At 41.8% G+C, this 18860-nt stretch overlaps 1 protein-coding gene across 1 annotated transcript in view; it reads right to left on the bottom strand.

Moving 5' to 3' along the window:
- Window positions 1-16879, bottom strand: part of KPNA1 (karyopherin subunit alpha 1) — a 54464-nt gene extending 37585 nt beyond the window's left edge. The window contains exons 1-5 of the mRNA XM_083884772.1: window positions 16775-16879; window positions 4232-4365; window positions 3334-3441; window positions 1521-1620; window positions 872-966 (exon numbers count right to left, since the gene is read on the bottom strand). Coding sequence (XP_083740898.1) covers window positions 872-966; window positions 1521-1620; window positions 3334-3441; window positions 4232-4360 — 432 coding nt within the window. The 5' untranslated portion in view covers window positions 4361-4365; window positions 16775-16879. The remainder of the gene's footprint in view (window positions 1-871; window positions 967-1520; window positions 1621-3333; window positions 3442-4231; window positions 4366-16774) is intronic.
- Between the last annotated feature and the right edge of the window lie 1981 nt (window positions 16880-18860).

The following is an 18860-nucleotide window of genomic DNA, read 5'->3' as shown; positions in this document are numbered from 1 at the left end:
TCCACTGAAGCTGAAAACCAACCAGCTTAAATCTGATATATATTCTTAGTTACTGTCCCCAGACTCCTCAAAGGAAGCTAACAGACCTCTGGAATATTGTGGGTAACAATTTGAAAAGTAAGACCTGTAAATTCTGTCTCTAATGTGTAAAAAAACTGTAATTTTTTGCATATATCCAGTCAACAAAATTTGGAATTCACATGGCGTTCACAAACCTGTTGCCTTATGCATTTTGAAAGGACACAGATTCTAATCTAAGTGTTGTATTTAATGGTTACATGTTAACTTATTTTTTCCTTAACCAGATAAATTGTTCTCTTTCACTTTCTATTAGCCAAGAAAGACTGACCAGAAAAATGGACAGCTGGAAATAAGACCAAGGTTAAGAAAAATTAGCCACCATTGCAGTACACAAGACAGTTTTTTCAAAGCACAGTAAGGTTTCCAGTTTTCTATGTTTATGATTACAGATTTTATTTCTAATTCTGAACTTTTTTTTTTACTTTAATCAAAAATTAAATCCTAATTTCAAAGATTTAAAACTGCCTTCAATTAGTACAAAGAAGACAAATGAAAGTTTAGTTTAACAGCTTTTCATCTGTTGAGTTTGAAATTTCAAGCTCTGATTTTGCTGAAGTCTGAAGACCCCATCCTATCAATCACTCAATGCAGGTCAGACATCTCTCTCACTCTCTCTCTTCTGTCCTGCACCCAGAGATCTTCCCAGAAATTCTGAAGATAAAATAGCTTTGTTAACATAGTGAAGAAAGAGAGGAACTATAGCTGAACAAATCACTTTTTTTTTCTATCTAATTTGCATCACCAAATGCTTTCCTAAACTACGAAGACAGATACATTTATATTTTTATACCTGTAATGTACAGTTTTCTTTTCGCTTCAGGAACTCCACAAACCTGGCCACCACTCCTTGTGTGCTTATGACTTCATCTATTGGAGGATTTGGTTCTGTTTAAAATAAGAAGTTAGATACATTCATTTCTTTGTAAGGAAATTCTCAATTACTGCATCAAAACAATATCCAGCGACATACTGACTGCTCTTTTCTTGAAGTGTGCTCTTTTTCTACAATACCTTCACTAAAAGGCAAAGGATTCCTATCTGTCAACTTAAGAAAGCTCTGGAGTTTTGAGGTAATAAGATAACATGATTCAATGCACTGATGCACTCAGTAGTTTAGGCAGACTGATTTCAGAGCAGCAGCTCTGTGCAGTCACTCTGCCATGCACATGGGCAGAGGAACTTTGGTACATCAGCACATTTAGGCCACAGAGACACTGCCTACAACATTTAAATTTACATCCAAGAGGAGATAAAACATCTGCAACACTCAAAACAGATTTCAAGAGAAGAAGTGACTATTACATATATCCAGCTGACATTGTATCAAGCAGAGCTTGACCCAGAAATTTCACTGTGAAACTCCATTTTTATTGCTGTCAAAGTAAAAGCACATGTTAGGGAGGTTTCTACATTTTTTCCTATATAATTTCAGCCCTTACCTTTAGAAAGCAGCTTTCGGAACTTCTGGGTGGCTGAGAGCTGCTGTTCTGGACTGTTGGAGAAGATCATCTCAATCATATCAGCAGTGATGACTGCACTCTAGGATTAGATGGGGAAACAGAATGAGGGTGGATAGAGAGCAAAAGGAGAAAAAATGCGGAATTAGTGACAAACAGGTTACATTTGCTAAACCAGAATAAAGTTTATTTCTTATTGAAGAAAAACTTACGTAAAACCATTATGGACAACAAAGGAATCATTATATATGTACATCTACATAAGGCAGCATCATTCTCAAATGCAACTTTGCTTTACTGAAAGCCAAAATTCAAATTTTCCTCAAGATATGGCAAGAAAATTATTCTTCAGAATTTTTCATTGCTATTCTCTGCCTTCCACTAAAATAAATGTAAAATTGTCAGCTTTAACAAAAAGTAATTATGTTAGCATTTAGATTTCCCTAACATGTACACTTTGACTTAGTCTCTTACACCAAAATGCATAGGACCTGTCATTTCTAGAAGAGTTGATGAACCTAATGCTTCTTATCAACATCAAGTAGAGGTATTAACTTTTCCATAATACTGACGGTTTCCAATAATATGACTAAATTAAATCAGCAACCTTTCTGATGCTAGGTAAAATCTGACATTCTGTTCACCACACATGTACCCATGTAAAGAAGCATAAGAAAAGTCAGATTTTTTTTCCTTCCACTTCTGATCTAAATCTTCAGATACATCTCATCTCAACCCTTAGACAGACAGGGAGACAGATGACAGTGCTGAAAATACTTAAGCGTTGTCTCTAACAGCCAACAGCTCCAACTGTTAAGAGCCTGAAATTAATGGCATTTAACACAGCAAACTGTGTAATGGCACTAACTATCAATTAGGCAAAATCCTTTCCTTACTTTTTACTCTCTATTTGTTTAATACAACCTTCCACACAAATGATTAATGGTATTAAGGACTTGCTGATATTTGAATACCATCTCAAAGAGTAAAACCATATGTTCTATTATTGATCTACCATGCTGTTTATAAGCATTTCTCTGTTTCACAGTAATTTTCAAGGCTCATATAACCACCAATAGCTCAGCCTGATTTCTATGGAAACATCACTTGCATACTCTGAATACAGACATTGTGAAGATCAGCAACACTTTTAAGTGAGAACTGCACTTTCCTTAAACTTTTCAGTTATAGAACTGAAGCCTTGACTATTTTTCTTTCCAGAGAGAAGGTAGAAAAGTCTAACCCTCATAAGAAGTATTTTTCTGTAGTTTTAAATTCTAGCATGGAAAGGAGTTCAAGGCCTGATGCAGAGAGTTAAGCTGAGTCTAGCAGTGCTTCCAACATTTTGGTTAAAAATGGTGCCACTTGAAAGCGTGCTAAGAAAGATTTCCACTGAGACCCTTTTTAACTTTGTAAATTGCAATAACACACTGCCTGATTCGTATTTTCATGCTTCAAGCAGTATGAATTTCAGAACCAAAAAACTCTGGGTAACAGTTGATAGAATCACCTGTAAGGGTGAACACTAAATCCAGGAAGTGATCAGCCTGCCAGGACAATGATATTTTATTTCATTTTCTTGAGCACATATCCTCTGAAAAACCAGTCTCTATATATCCCGAGCATTTTTCTCTCATGTAATCTGTTTCTGGGCAGTTCATTGAGAGAGGTGTTTCAGAGCTGTCCATCTCTGAATGCATTCTTCACATCATTCTGCAATTTCACTCCTGTCATGTCACTGCACAACAGACTTGCCCAGTTTCAACCAACACTGCATTAATTTCTCATCACTTACAGAAGTCATCTCCATGTTGTTCATCTGAGCCTCGTGGAAGCCCCCATCTGACATCACCTCCTCCTCCGCTTCTTCCTCAGCCGTTGCAACATTTCGGCGTTTAAACAACTGAAGAGAAAAAGTATTTAACATATAAATATTTAATATATATTACACAGCCAATATATACACAGCACGTTGTGTTAGGCTGCTATAAAAACTACATATGCTATTACCTGAGAGAAGGCAGAACACTGACTACAGGACTTCACCTGACAGCACATGGAGAAAGCTTAGCCACGGAGTAAATGAAAACAGAAATGTGCTAAAATATCAGTTCCTAACATTTGTGGAAAATGTTCACTGATATCCCCTTCTCTTCTTTACCATCTGTCTCCACGTACAAGCTGTCTAGCTTCCACACCATTGCGTTCTTGCAGAGGATGCTGGGGCTCAAAGACTGGTATGTGTATTACACATCTTTATAGAACACCTGCAGGGGTTCTGACAGTCAAGTTACAGCAGCAAAGAGGAGGCTCTGGAGGATGATTATGCAGAGGTTATTATACTGGGATAAGCAGAATTTGGTTGCTATGACTCAGAGAAAGTATCCAGTTTAAGATGTCCTGAGAAGAGCTGGAAAGGCTACAGCTATTGCTCAGACAGTTTTGTTCAAACCCTCAAGCTGCTCTGGCCAATGTCACCCTTGAGTGAATGAAGAGCACTCACTCTATGTCTTGTAGAGCCTGCAGAAGAGACAGTGAAATGTGCAAATGATTCTGATTTCAGACTGACTGTGTATGAATTTGGAGGGGCAGGAACAACTAAGAAGGGGCTTGGGAGAAGCAGAGAGGCAGAGACACTGCAAGACAGGACAGTTTAAGGACTGGTCACAGAGATCTCAACTGCTGTACATTACCTGCTCCTCTCTCTTCTGCTTCCGTAGCTGGAGACCCTCCTCCTCTCGCCGGCGACGCATCTCGTCGGGGTTCAGAGATTTGTTCTTGTAGCTCTTCAGCCGGAAATTCTCTTTTCCTGAGGTCGTCATGATTCCTTCACAATGTAATTAAATAAAGAAGACAAAATTACTCTTCAACAACACATCACTTTATATTCTGTGTCCACTCCTTAAACTCTGTAGCCATGAACTTCCAGCCACTGCCCCCCTACATTCCATCACCTAACTTCCAATAAGATTTAGAAGGTGGAAAGTAAAATTTCACAGAGTAGTCACTTCAGTGTGTCAGTTCTTCACATTACACCAACAAAGTTTTATTTTATTTTTTTTGAGGCTTCAGAGAGTAAGGAAAATATTTTATTAAGACCTAAGGTCTATAAGGCAGAGTATATAGCCTGAGTTAAAAAGAAATTTGCACTGAAAAAATTCAACATTTCTCCACAGAGAATTAGCCAAATTAAATACTCCTGTCTTTACTCAGAAGTGAAGGTGTCTTAGCTGCTTTTTAGCTTAATTCACTTTGCATGTCAGTACAGAGCTTTTCTTCCTGCACTTCACATCCAATGTTTTAAGTTAATCCAACACAACCCTGTTGAAGAAACTTGAAGAAACCCTGTGTTCTTTCTAGCCAGACAAGGCCTACAAAGAAATTGATACTAAAAGAATAATTTTAGGTGAAGATGGTTTAACTATTGAAAATGCTCAGTCCTGCAAAGAAAGCAGTGCTATTGTTCCCCTCCTCCCCACCCCCAGTCCCTAATCCTGCCACTGTTTATGCAGAGGGGCCTTTTTTCAGTCTGTGATTTCCATCTGTCTTATGTAACTCAGAGGGTCAGCATTTATAGCTGCCCATGATGATTTGCACATGTACAACACCACTTTGGAGTCACTTAGCATAAAGCAGTAGGTGGAAAAGCGTGTGGAAAGAACTCATCCCCCTGAGAGCAACGGGTGTGGATCAGGTCTCTACTCTTAGTGCTCCATTCTGCTGCTACTTCTCTCCTTACTTCATCCCTTTAAATCCAAAAGAGGCTGGGAATCAAATTCTCAACATGTCAGTGTTCCCATGCATCTACACAGAGATGCAGAGTCTCCAACATATTGTAAACCCTGTAACACAAAATTTTGGAAGCTGCACTATATAAAAAGTTACTCTACAGGACTTTTAAAGGTCTCTTTCAAATGCTCTAATGTGTTGTATTAAATAAGCTACCTACCTCAAATTCCATAAGCACAAAACTAGCAGATGATAAATGATCTCCTGCGCACTTTTTACTTTAAAATGGAGCAACGTGAGTCTATACAGATTCTCAACAGCTTAGGTTTCCTTTTTAAAATACATCAAATGTATATCAAGTCTACTGTAACTACTCTTCTTTCAGTTAGAACAAAGAGTTGTAAGAGAACAAAGAAAAAGGTACTCAAATATGCTTCATGTTAGAGCCTCTTTTTATGTTGCTTCTACCTGTCAACCATTTATAAGAATTCCGACAATCAGAACTGACTTTCACCGAAAACATTTTGGACATCACTTCAAGTGTTACTGTACTCTGATAATTGAGATTTAAAAAACTGTTCAGGGACACAAAATTACTGCTTTGATTATCAGTCAGAGATTGCACCGAATGCAACATAACCACCTGAGCATACAGGTAAGCAATTCAGCAGCCTTATTTTGCTGAAAAGCTTCTCATGAAATGGCCTTTTTTTAATAAAGGTACAACAAAAAGATAAATCTCAGAGTGCAAGAAGTTCTCTACACCTTTCTTAACAGCTTTGAGATCCCTTTCTTACTGCGCTTACATGTTTGAGCTTCAAATGTTCATGTTTCTTACAGTATGTTTGGCCATCCTACATCCTTCACATTTTTAGTTTGACTGCTCCCTGTATATTAAACACACATACTATTTGAATAAGCCTGCGATTTTAACTGTAAAAAGAAGTTCAGTCAACAAACACTCAAAATTTCTTTCATTCCTAAAATATTTTGAACTAAGTATTTTATGTATTTTAGAATAAGCAAGTTGAACTCAAACACCAGGTGGACAACCATGAGCTAGAAGGACATTCCTAACGGGAAAACGGCTTTGCAGACACTCTGATCATTCTGTCCCTGGCCATGAATAAACACAGGCACACACAACAGCCCAGATAATATCAGGCCTTTCACAGTGTTATTAATAATTATCCATTTTTGTCTGAAGTCTGTCTTCTCCAATTCATAAGACTGCATTTGCCTTTATTTGGGATTTCAGGACTTTGACAACTCCTTTGGTAAACTCCTGTGGTCATTTTATGCCTTGACTTTCAATACCTACAAGTTCTTAATTTAACTGAATTCTTGACAGGGAACATCCTCATCCCTTAATACTGAATTTCCATCTAATTTCTATTACATAGCCTCCATATAATGTTGCAATGTTTCTAAACATCAGTGACACAACAAACTTCATCGTAAGTAAGTTTCCTTAAATGTACTCTTCCTTACTGTATTTATTAACCTAGTTTTCCCCCATCTCCCAATTTGCATATCGATTTTCTTTCAATTTATTTTGCTTCTGCCTTTAAGACAGTAATTTCCATTTTCCTTTCAGGGTTCTCTTAGCCCCTCCTGTTGTGCCCTAAGTCATTGTTTCACTTATTGAAAATACAGGTACAGGATTTACTTGAATTTCTTCTCTGATATTACCACAAGCCCTCTACTCAACAGCTTCACAGGAATTCTCTTTCTTACACCCTCTACATCCATAGCTGCAGGTTTTGGCTCTGTTCATTTCTGACTCTCAAGACAGCTCACTTGGCTGACTAACCCCTTCTTCTATCTCATGAGTAAACAGCACACTTTAAATCCTTTCAAAATAGTATATTATCTTTTACCTGGGAGTACAAACACCTACCACCAAAAGACTGGGAAGAGAGTTTCTTTCATTAAAGGTGAAAAGATTAAACTCCCTTCATCACTGAGAAGTTACGAATCCAACTAGGCATGGGTTCAATAACTTATTTTATAGCAGGCCATCACTGGTAGTAAATAAACAAAACCTCAGCACAAAGCCACAAACCTGTTTTATACACCTGTCTGTCTAACCTCTACAACTGTTAAACCCACAGTTATTTTCTAAAAGTAGAAGTTCAGTTCTTACATCTTGAACATATCTTAAAATCAATTCTTTACCATTCTTTTCACTGGTTTCCTGACTACTGGTGAAAAATCCAACGAGCGCATCAAGGATTCCATCCAGCCCACACATCTTTGGACCTATTCAAATGTGTGAGCACACAATGGCTTTTTAGGACTAAACATGTAACAACTCTGTGTTAGTTGTTACAGTCATCCAGGCATTGTTTGCTATAAATCTCCTCCTCCATTTTTGAGGGTGTAGCTTTCTCCCCAGACTAAACCACAGAAGCAAAACAACTTCAAACTGTCTCACTGGTCTTCAGCAGCTTTGGTGTGACTGAGCTGAAAATCTTTCAGTGGTCACTTTAAGTTCACCTTTGCGGCAAAGAGCAAACCCTGAATCTTCTCTGCATTGTCAAAATTAATGCTGCTTTTGGAGAAAATCTGTGGTGGTTGTCATGGAAATATTCAACCCATCTTTTCTTTCCTAAAGATAGCACAGTATTGTCCACAGTTTTGATACTCCTGGCTCCAGATAAAAACCTCTGCAGACCTGGGAAGGAATTTTCATGGTGTGTTTCTTGCGCTTTTGTGCAACATCAGTCAAGCCCCATATGACACCTTCTCCTTCCCAGTTTGTCTGCCACAAAAACAAATTTTAGCAAAATTAAACCCACTAACTATTCCTGACTGTCTGCATTTCCATAAGGAAAACATGATCCCAAATTTCTTTGCTGATTAAGACAAGAACCCTACTGAACGTGGATGTGTTCTAAGCACATGTTTCTTGGGGAAATAAGAAGTATTGCATTTCTCCTTGCTCATCAAGTCAAACTCTGAAGCACTGGGAAATACAGAGTCACTTACTGCCATGACCTACCTTGTCTCAAGCAATCATCTAAACAGGAACAAAAATGAACTCCCTGCCTTCTTAAATCAGCTATCACTGTCACTAGACTTAAGGGCTTTGCCAGAAGGAATACCATGTGACTAATACTCTTGGATAGTCCACACGTCAGAGGTGCTGAGATGTAAAAATAAAGCCCTTACAAATCAAGAGCTGCATAATTTTATATATAAAGTCTGTATTTTATACATGTGAGAGCATATATGTACCATGTATACATAACAAAAATAAGATTACCAAATACATTCCTGATAATAAAGACTATTAGAGACCAACTTTACTTCTTTGGAAATAGGGGCAAGAATAAGGAAAAAAATGTGTTTCAGAAGTGCAGCTCTTTACATGACATTTTACCTCACAATGGGAATAGGTCAGAAGAGGAAGACTTGAAAATTAAGGCAGAATGGGAGCTTGAAGAGAAACAGTGTGATAAAAAAATTATCAAAATATGCATGATCTGCCATACTATGAGAGTAGATTTCCTAACTGAGGCAGTTGTCAGAAGGAAAGGAGTCACTGGAGGCAGATGTGGGAGCTCTGCTGTGCTGTCACACTGCTGCCTCTCCTTTAGATTGCTGCCAGAGAAAGGTACAAGAGGCACCGTCAGCCCTGAAAGGACAACTCATGTTGGAAAAGGCACTGCCAAGACAGAACCCCAAGCAGTGAGAGAAGCTGGAATTATTCAAGGGAACAAATGCACAAAACCTTCACTTCCAAGGAGATTTTACTTTGTTTACTGGCTCTGCTATGAGACTGTAGATGTTCTAGAGGAGAAGCTTCTTCCACAATCACACTTTTTGACATCAAGCCAAATACCTACAGCACAGCTTGGACAGATGTTTGAGCAATTCCCTGAGCTCTAATTACAGTAAACATCACCTTCTGACACTCTTCAGTGTGAGACTAGAAAAGCTATTCAATTTAAAGAACAACCTGAAAAAAAAAAAAAAAAAATCAACATTTTGGCCACAAATGTGTCTGGGTTTTTTCCCTATAAAGTGTAGATTTTGTAAAGTCCTTCTGATTTGCTTTTTGGTAATTCAGAGGCAACAAGTCAGGATGCTAACAGAAGTAAATGGTCAGCTTTCTTGGAGAGGACAAACAAAAACCCTTAATAATAAAACCATTAATACAGAGCATAGAATAATAAAAATATCAACTGGGATTAATGCTATTTCCCTGGAAAAACTTATAGAGCAATATCCTACATTTGGCATCATCCTACAGAGATGAAAACACATCCACCATGTCTCTACACTGTCGACAGTGTATCTGACATAAAAAGGAAAGGAAAGGAAACCAACAGCTACACTTCTCTCTTCACTGCTGTCTCCTGTCATTTCAAAAACCAGCTCAGCCAGATAAACACTTTGATGAGGTTGTGCCTGCTTCTTTTGCAAAATTATCTGACAAACCCTACTGGCTTATAGGGGTCTGTGGGAAGGCCCATCGGCAGGAGCACCCATACCACCTCAGTTACTTTGTCTCTGTCCTCAGATTCTTGTAAAGCTCAGGATATCTACAGGAAAAGATATTTATTCATCTCAACTACAAAAAGCTACTGTTCAAGCAAAGCACGGCCAATTTCCAAGATTTCTGCTCACCTTTCTCTAGCTGTAAAAGAGGATGGGGAAACATGTCTCAGTCACTAGAGAATTAGCAGTTACAGAATTTGTAAAGATCTGTAAAATAAGTTTTGCTGATGATCTATCAACCCCCAGTGCTAACAAGGAAACAAAACAATCCTGTGAATTTCATTTTCTGTGGTTTATGAAAGCTGCAACAGTGGAACAGCAGGGATTCACACTCCTAGGGCAGCCATCGTGCAAGAACAATGGAGAAGAAATGGAACCACCACCCTCTGCTATCCAAAAGGCCAGAAGATTAAAGGAGCTTCAGATGTAACATAAGAATTGTAGCCAAACATGAATAGAACTTGTATAGCCTTGAAACCTGGTTCAGACTTTAAAACACTTTCTGTTAAAAACTGGTATTAAGAAGTGGATTTCTTCATGGAATTGCTGCCCATCTCCTCATCTTTCAAATCTGCTTTATTTTGCAGCCTTCCTACTCCTCTTAGGGCTTTTCCCTGCCCAGTGGTCAGCCTTAACTCACAATTGCTTCTGTGCTTCTGACACTTTGAGTAACAAGTGCTAACCCACCTAATCTGTGGCTGATTTGGCCTGTTCAAGCTCTAGACCACTTGGCAAGCTGGACTGGTTCTTGCTTAAAAAATAAGAATAATCTTAAAATAATTAATACAAAACCTAAAAGACAAACAACATTGCACAACATGGAATGTGATATTACAGACAAATTACAAACTTTAATATTGACTATTGCTCAAAGGCAAAAAAAAAAAGGAGAGGGAAATACATTGTGTGCTATCTGAACAATGTTGAGACTTCTCTGTCAAATCTGCAGGGATGTCACATTGTCACATTTCAACGCCTCATCCTGACTCTCTCATCCACAAACAAAAAAAAAGGCTGAAAAGTTGGCTAAAGTGAAGACAAACAACTACTATATCAAAGGTATTTCTGCAGAATTACTGATCTCGAAGGGTACATTGATTATATCTCCAGGTAACATTCAGAAAGATCTTCTGGCCCTACAAAAACAAAAAAGGACCTATTTTTAAGAGATGTACATAAAGCCAAGCCAACACCAACTTACCGGGCTCCTGATCTTCTTTACACTTAAAAAAAAAAAATTCAAAGAAGTATATTTCAGCAGTATACTTCCTTTCAAGGAAATATATGCTTAAAAAAACCAACCACTAACAGAAACAGAATTACCTGACACTTGGTGCTATCTCAGAAACTGCTCTGGCACATCAGCCTGTATTACTGGTTAATCCCACTGACAGCCACAGAACTGGACACTTAATTTTTAAAAGTTTGATGATTGTGTGCCTTTTTTTTTTTTTTCCCTTTTTCAAAGAAACATTGCTGAACAGATTAAGAAGCAATGCATTTACAAGGTTTATTGGAAAACAGAGTTAGCAAGAGGACAGGCACAGTAAAAGATCATATACAGTGTATCTAGCACTTCACTATACATTTATTACCCTGAAGATATTTACAAGATGTTTTGAGTTCCATTTTTAAAGGTCCATTTTGACTTAACAAGGCAGCAGACACACTTTTCGAAGTTCCAGAAAGCTTTTAACTTGAGTGAGAAGGCAAAAAAAACTGACTGTCAAAGCCAGGGTAATTTAAAATGAAAACATCTTTAAATTTGTTAAATAAGACTTTCTGACTTGAGTTGAAAACACAAAATTCCTTTATTGCGTTCAAAGACGCTGCTGTGCAATAAATCTGTTTAAATTAAAAAACCCTCACCTTCATTTCTATAATCCCACAGTCCACCATCAACCTGAAACCAAAAGGTCCTACAAGTCATAACACAAAGCAGCAAGTGATGGGGAATTAAACTATTCAGCCACACAGGATTATACTGACATTAAAAAAAATAACCTCACATTAATGTGCTCATCCACATGAAACAACAGAAGTGATTATTCCTGTGTGCCAAATGAAAATGTAATCTGTTTTTCCTCTAAAGAGGAGATACTTTTGTATTTTGACCAAGATACCAGTACATCCTCCCTGCACTCACAGAATTGGCTGGCCAACTATGCATTTTCTATAAGATCACAGCTAAAAGAGGGACTGCTTGAAAAAACCCATTTGACATTCATCTGTCAGAAAAAAAGATCACCCTAACATTTCCAAAATCCTAACCTGCCCTAAACATTCTCTATGAGTGAACAAGAGTGTGCCTTCCAGAATTTCATACCGTGAAAAGAAGAAATCTCCGACAGTTTAAAACAAATTAGGTTAAAAATAAACTAAATTATTAATTGACTTTGCAGTTTCAAGCAGCTTTTGTTTAGGGTTGGGAATATCAGAAGGCAGTGAAACCAAAACTACCTCATGCTTCCTGTGATGACAAATCTGCCTGCCACAATTGTATTACTTGCTGTGACTCAGCACTATGAAGAAACGTGTACAAACCCACAAAATAACAGTAAGTCAAAATTCTACTGATTTTATCCTGCCTTTGGACACCAGCAAGGAGAGAGTCACACAGCACTGAGGCATCAGCCACATCAAGCCAGAAGCCAGAGGCACTTCCAAGCTTGGTTACACTCATTCTGCCTCCCCCACCCCATTTACACCTGATATTCTTCCTACCAAAAGCTCCTGAATCCAACAAGCAGCACATTCATAGACACCTCTTTTCTGATAACTAACCAATACCAAAAAAAGGTAGAATAAGAACACGTAGGGAGTTGAAGAAAGGATCATGTGGAAGCTCTACAAGGAATCTCTGTGTCTTTTAAGAGGCAATCTCACCCTACTTCAGACAAAACCCACAACAACCTAATGTTAATCACAACATTTTTATCAGACTTTACTCATAGATACTTATAGTTTGTGATCCACCAATGGGTGGCTTGTTTGCCAAAATGACATTTTCACAATTCAACAGGTTACCTTAGCACTAAATTTGGTAGGCTTACAAGGCTTACAAAGCCTTTTGGAGATGTGTTTAGCCACAGGGTATTTTATGGTTTTAGAATCAGCACATCACTTGCATATAATCTCAACTTTATATAAAATACAATAAAGATCTCTGTGTGTCGAACCAGTTGTTATCTCACAGAACACACGAATCCTCCCGCTGAGCCTGACAAGCACTCTGGACTACCAAATAAAACCAGAGAAACACAGCAAATAAATACTCTGGGTCACAAGGAAGCTGTCAGCAGCAGGTGACTGGCTAAATCTTAAGGCTTATGTCACACTCTGCAAGCTCAGAGTCCATAACTCTCCACACACATCCAGGAACAGTCGTACTTCTTTCTGTTCCAATGCGTTTTAGCATCTGTCTCCTCGTGACACTAAGCAATAATTATGTTTCAAGAAAGTGTTCACATTATTCCAAACCAAATTTCTTCTGTCACTGAACTCCATTTATTCCTAAGATGAACAGACCAGCAGAAGTGACCCAGTCTACCATTACTTTCTAGCACTTTTTCATACCTTCCTGTTGCTAACATCCTTTATAAACCAATTCTGGTGAAAGGAAATTTATTGTCACCTGTCTTAGACTACCTCTACTTTTTATCCTCAAAATGAATTGTTAAGTCTGCACAATGTTTAATGCAATTCAAGACATTCAGGAGGTGGCATAATATAATTTCCAGTCCTAGTGGTCCACAGATTTTATATTCCATAGAGGTAGAGGCTTTCAGAGTGTTTAGCTTAAAATTACCTCTTCTATTTTTCCAGTCCCTTTACCTTTTTAATTTAAAAGTACTGATATTTCTACAGGCCTTGCATTCTACTGCTGGCATTTTGTATCTTGAAAACTGCACATTCATTTTTAGAAATAACATCGGGTAGTTTAATCCACTTACTTGCTGAACAGACTTTAAAAACTGTAACAGACAAGGCGTTTTTTCCTTCAGAGCAGAAAAAAGCTGACTTGCTATCATAATGCTGCCTCTATTCTCTGTAATTTACATCAGCATTTCTTAATTAGTATTATTATATTATTTAAATAAGTACATCCATTATGCTTTAGCCCCTTAGAATGAAGCTGAATAATTTTTCTATCAGTTCAGCTTCCATTTGTTCTCTGAAAAAAGAGGTGCTCTGGTCTTTCTAACTTGTTTGTCCATTACATCATTCCAGAATCTCCTGTGCAGATATTTCAGCCACTCAGAATATTTCATCAAGTGTGTAATTCCTTTAATGTCTTTTATTTTTCTTTACTTGCTCACAGCCTACAAGGCTCACTCACTATTCTCTTTGGCCTTATGAAGTATTTGAACAAATACAATAAATCTAGTTATTTGCTGCTGCTCTTCTATTTCTCTTATGTTTCAAATCATTAAAGTCCCTAGCCCTACATCACATCACTCTTATTTTTTTTATCTGCTATAGCAGATTGGAAAAATTTGATTTCAGTTTTTCAGGGAGGCACTGTTTTACATCCACTAAAATCTTGCCATAAAAGTTACATTTTGCAACTTAAGAACCTGTTTAGTCACCTTTAAAGGTGCACTTTTCTTTTTTTTTTTTTTTTTTTTTTCTTAAAGATAGAAGTTAAGCCCCCTTGAGAAGCTGTAAAACACTTCAGAAAAAAAAATCACCACCTTGTGAAGGGACAAACTGGAAGATTTTAAAGCAAGCCAACAGAAACAGGACTGTAAAAGAAAATGTATCATTGTATTAATGTTAGCTTATTCCTCTCCTTAGAAAGGGAGAAAATAAAATAAAGAAAGAAAGGAGCACTGTATAGAAACACCCAAGCTGAAATAAGCCTATCAAATAACCTGCTTAAATAAACACTTACACTTGGAAGTTTCTATAAAGAACCTTTCAGAAACTGCTACAACTGACTGTAGGACTTTTTAGTTCTGGTGGTGACTTGGGCCAGTTGCTGCCTTTCCCTTTCCTTGGACTAAACTGGGACTTCTCCAGGAGGCAGCACTCAGCTGAATACACAGCACCACATGAGCGTGCCAGCTCTGAAATCACCAACACAGAGAACGTAACACTGGAAAAAATCAACACATGGCAGCACACTGAGAGCAAAAGGTGAACACCTGGTACAGGGTCAGAATGGGAGATGGGATGTAACAAAGACTCTGAAGTTGGGGGGCTCTGGGAGGTGCCAAGCCCCCAAAACAGTCACATCTCTCAGAAGTGAAGCATCACTGAATCTGTCTGAAAGACTGTGGCAAGAAAGTCCGCGCTGAGAAAAACCTCTACCTCGTGTGTCATCCTAAGTCACCGGCCTCAAGCTACGAGTCATTTCCCCTGTGCCCCACGGGCACGTCTAAAGGGTAATTAAAAGGTGCAACCACAGTTCAAGTAGAAACTTCAAAACTTGTTTTGAATGAGCTCGTTCACATGTCAGTGCAGGCGGTAACACTGAAAGGAGAACGCAATGAAGTTACAATAAAAACAAGACCAAATACACAAAAGATCAGCTTATACAACCTATTAATTTACACAGTGTTTAATTAACAATTCTACTCTAACTACTAATTGCCAGAGGTATATATACAAAGTAGCTTTAAAATAAAAAGCTTCTAAGGATAAAGTTACAATCCCATTTCTTGAGACCTCGTAGACACATCCCAACTTTGCCCAACTTTGTTAAGTCTTTCACTAACATCAAGCACTCGGAGCAGAAAATACGCCCGCAAACAAAAAAAAATCCAGAGGAACAGCAGCTTGGATAAAAGATAAAGGGACCATTAAACACCACCATTCAGCACCATTTGGGAATTCTGCAGAAACAGCAGCCCGGTATTTTCACAGCTCATGACGTATCTTTTCAGCCCGGAGTTTCATTTTCATGAAACGCCCTCAAGAGGCAAAGCTTAAAATCATTGTTACATGGACCACGCTACGGGCAAGACAAATACAGAGACTATGAATGGGACGAGTTTCTGTTGCGTACAGTCTCTGGAACTGGACAACTGGATACAGCTACCAAGCACAAACCTTTCATGGTACACAGGCAAAGAAATAACGTTGTAAGAGAGATAATGCGAGGCTACGGGGTGATATTCGCAGGGAGAGGGCAGAGCTTTTATAAAATCAACTAACACTACTAGGGGAAAAAATTAAAAAAGCAAAAGCTTGGAAGATCCAGGAGAAAGTTTCCCTTCTCCTCTACGGAATCAATTAGGTTGGAAAAGAGAAAAGACCTCTCAGATCACCGACTCCAACCACGACCCAACAGCACCACGTCGAACAGCCCACGGCACTGAGTGTCACATCCAGTCCTTCCTCCAACAGGGACGGAGACTCCACCCTCTCCTCGTGCAGTTCATTCCAATGCTTTACCACTCTCCTCGTGAAGAGATTCCTCCTGATGTCCGAGCTAAACCTCCCCTGGCTCAGTTCACGACTATGTCCTCCCGTCCAGCTCTCTGTCTGCCTCTGCCCGCACCCCGTCCCGCCGTGGGAGCGGCATCACCCGCGGCACCGAGTTGTCGGCTCCGCGCAGCCAACCGCGGCGCCTTCCCGAGCGGGCGCGGGGCCCCGCCAGCGGCACAAGCCAAAAGACTCCCCCCAACCGCGAGGCGCCTCTCCGCGGACAGGACGGGCCGGTCTCTCCCCGGTTCCCCCGCGAGGTCCCGGTCCCGGCCCCCGCGCGCGCCGCTCCCGCCGCCCCGGCCCGGCCCCGCCCCGCCCCGCGCGCGGCCCCCGCGTGCCTGTTGCGCGCGCGCGCGCCCGGGCCGGGGGTTCACGAGGGGGCTCCCGCCGCGCGCGGCACCCCCGGCCCGCGCCTCCCCTCCCCCCGCACACACACAGCCCCAGGCGCCGGCAGCCGATCCCCGCCCGGTCCCTCCTCCCGCGGGAACGCGGCCCCGCGCACCGCCCGGCTGCCGTCACGCCCGCTCCGCCGGGGCCGAGGAAACGGGGCTCCCCCCCGGCCCCCGTACCTGCTGCCGGCCCGGCGCGGCCCCGCGCTGTCTCCTCTCGGGCCCGAGGCGCGCGAGCGCCGCTCCCTCCCTGCCTCCCTCCTTCCCTCCCTGCCTGCCCGGCGCTGGCTGGCGGCGGCAATACGCACGCGCGCGCCGCGCCGCGGCGCCCTCTGGGAGGGAGAGCCCTTCCGGCGAGACCGGCCGGCGGCGGCGGCGCCCTCCTCAGGACGACGCGGCCCCGAAGGAAAGACTACGGCTCCCGGCAAGCAGCGCGCGCCCCCGCGCGGGCGCGCCTCTCCCGCCGCGGGGCACGCCGGGAGTTGTAGTGCGACGGGCGGCGGCGCCGCGCCTGGGAGGGTTTGGGGCGCAGGGAGGAGGTGCCGCGTCCCTTCCCCGCCTGAGGGGCGGCGGCGGCCGGCCGCGGGGGTCGCGTGCCGGGACACGGAGGCGGTGGTGGCGATGGCGCAGCAGCCACTAATGTCACGGCGGTGTTAGGCCCCGGCGCGCCGCCCGCCAGCGCCGCCGCCAGGGAGCTCCGTGCCGGGAAGTGCTGAAAGCGGCACGGGTGTCCCCGGGGCCGTTACGGCCCAGGATGGCGCAGCGGGCTGATGTTTCCACTTTAGTGAATGCAGGTCCCTTAGTGGTGGCCTCGGTGTCCCCGCAGACCGCGTCACTGCCGTGCGGCAATCAGCGGAGTCATTTCGCTGTGCCACGGACACAGGCAGCACAGAAAGCCACCACAGCCGCTGCTCAGCCGCGGTGTGTGATGCGGCAGACACGTATATTAATTAGATTGTGTGCCTCACGCTGGCCTGCACAGCCACGGAGGAGTACAGGGTGATGATGGCAGGAGGGGCAGCCCAAGCAGCACCCCCAGGCTGCTTCCAGGCCCCTCCCAGGAGCCATCAGCCCACTAAAGGCCCATTTCGAGGGGCACAGGGGCACAATGGCAGGTGAGAACCCAAAATAAGGATTTGGAGAAAGGAACACCCTGTCCAGCCCAGCCCAGGGGAGTCTCAGCCCCAGAGCACCTTTAGGATTAGGGGTGTGTCTGTGGTCAGGGGTGTGGGACACAGGATGGGATGCAGGGGAAGAGCATTTAGTGATTGCACAGGACTCATTAGGGAGTGATTAGGGCAGGAACCAGGGGTGATCTAGGTCATATAGAGAAACAAATATAGCATGCAGTAATAAAAAGGGCCAGTCATTTGTAAATGATTTGTGATGGCTTGTCCATGTCCTGCACCTAATCAGTGCAGCCTGTCAGGTCTTCTCATTAAACTCCTTCTGCACTTTGCCCTGGGTCAGGAACTTGTGGCCAGAGCACCACAGGGAATTGGCTACTGGGGGGCTGGAGAGGTTGGGGTTGAGGGGCAGCTACTGGGCACTGCCTGAGCCCAGCTCAGGAGGAGACAGGCTGTACACGGTGTAAATACTTCCAGAAATACACAGATATACACAGATGCTCATTAGTGCACCTCCATCCTGCTCAGCTGGAGCAGGGCGTGGGATGAGGCTGCCAGTGCTGTGCGGATGGATGTGTAATCTGTGTCCATGTGTATTTGCTTAACTGGTGCACATGTGAATTTGTGCATGTGCCTCCTGGGAATACAAACTCTGTCTGGCTATTGCTTGGACATGGGCACGGGGCTGCAGCAGCCTCCTGTCTCTCAGACTACCAGATCTCAGACAATTTTGCCACATCAATAGATACATGTATTTGTGTACATATATACATTGGTATATTTCATAGGGCTTCATATAGAAGCACAGCATTTCTACCCATTGATTTGAGATAAAATAGATTAAAGCAGACAGGCAACAGCTTTCTCCCAAAGTATTTTCAACAAAAAATAAAAAAATAAATAACAGTTCTGCTTTTCTTTCAGGGATTTCACGTTTCTTGCACCCTACCTAAGCACATCTGTAAAGCAGCAGGAGATAAGGTTACAGTATTGGTTGGCATTCCTGATATACCTTGAATCAAATTAGCACAGTTATGGGTGGCAGCAGAGATCTTCAGCTTCTCCTGGTTTTGATAAAAGTCTGGTTTCAGGTGCAGCTGAGCTAATGCAATGCAGGTACAAGGATGAATTCCTGTTTC

Source organism: Zosterops lateralis (assembly GCF_965231275.1).
Source record: "Zosterops lateralis genome assembly, chromosome: 2".
Taxonomy (NCBI): Eukaryota; Metazoa; Chordata; class Aves; order Passeriformes; family Zosteropidae; genus Zosterops; species Zosterops lateralis.
The sequence above is the reverse complement of the archived record's forward strand: the minus strand, read 5'-3'. Positions and strand labels throughout refer to the sequence as shown.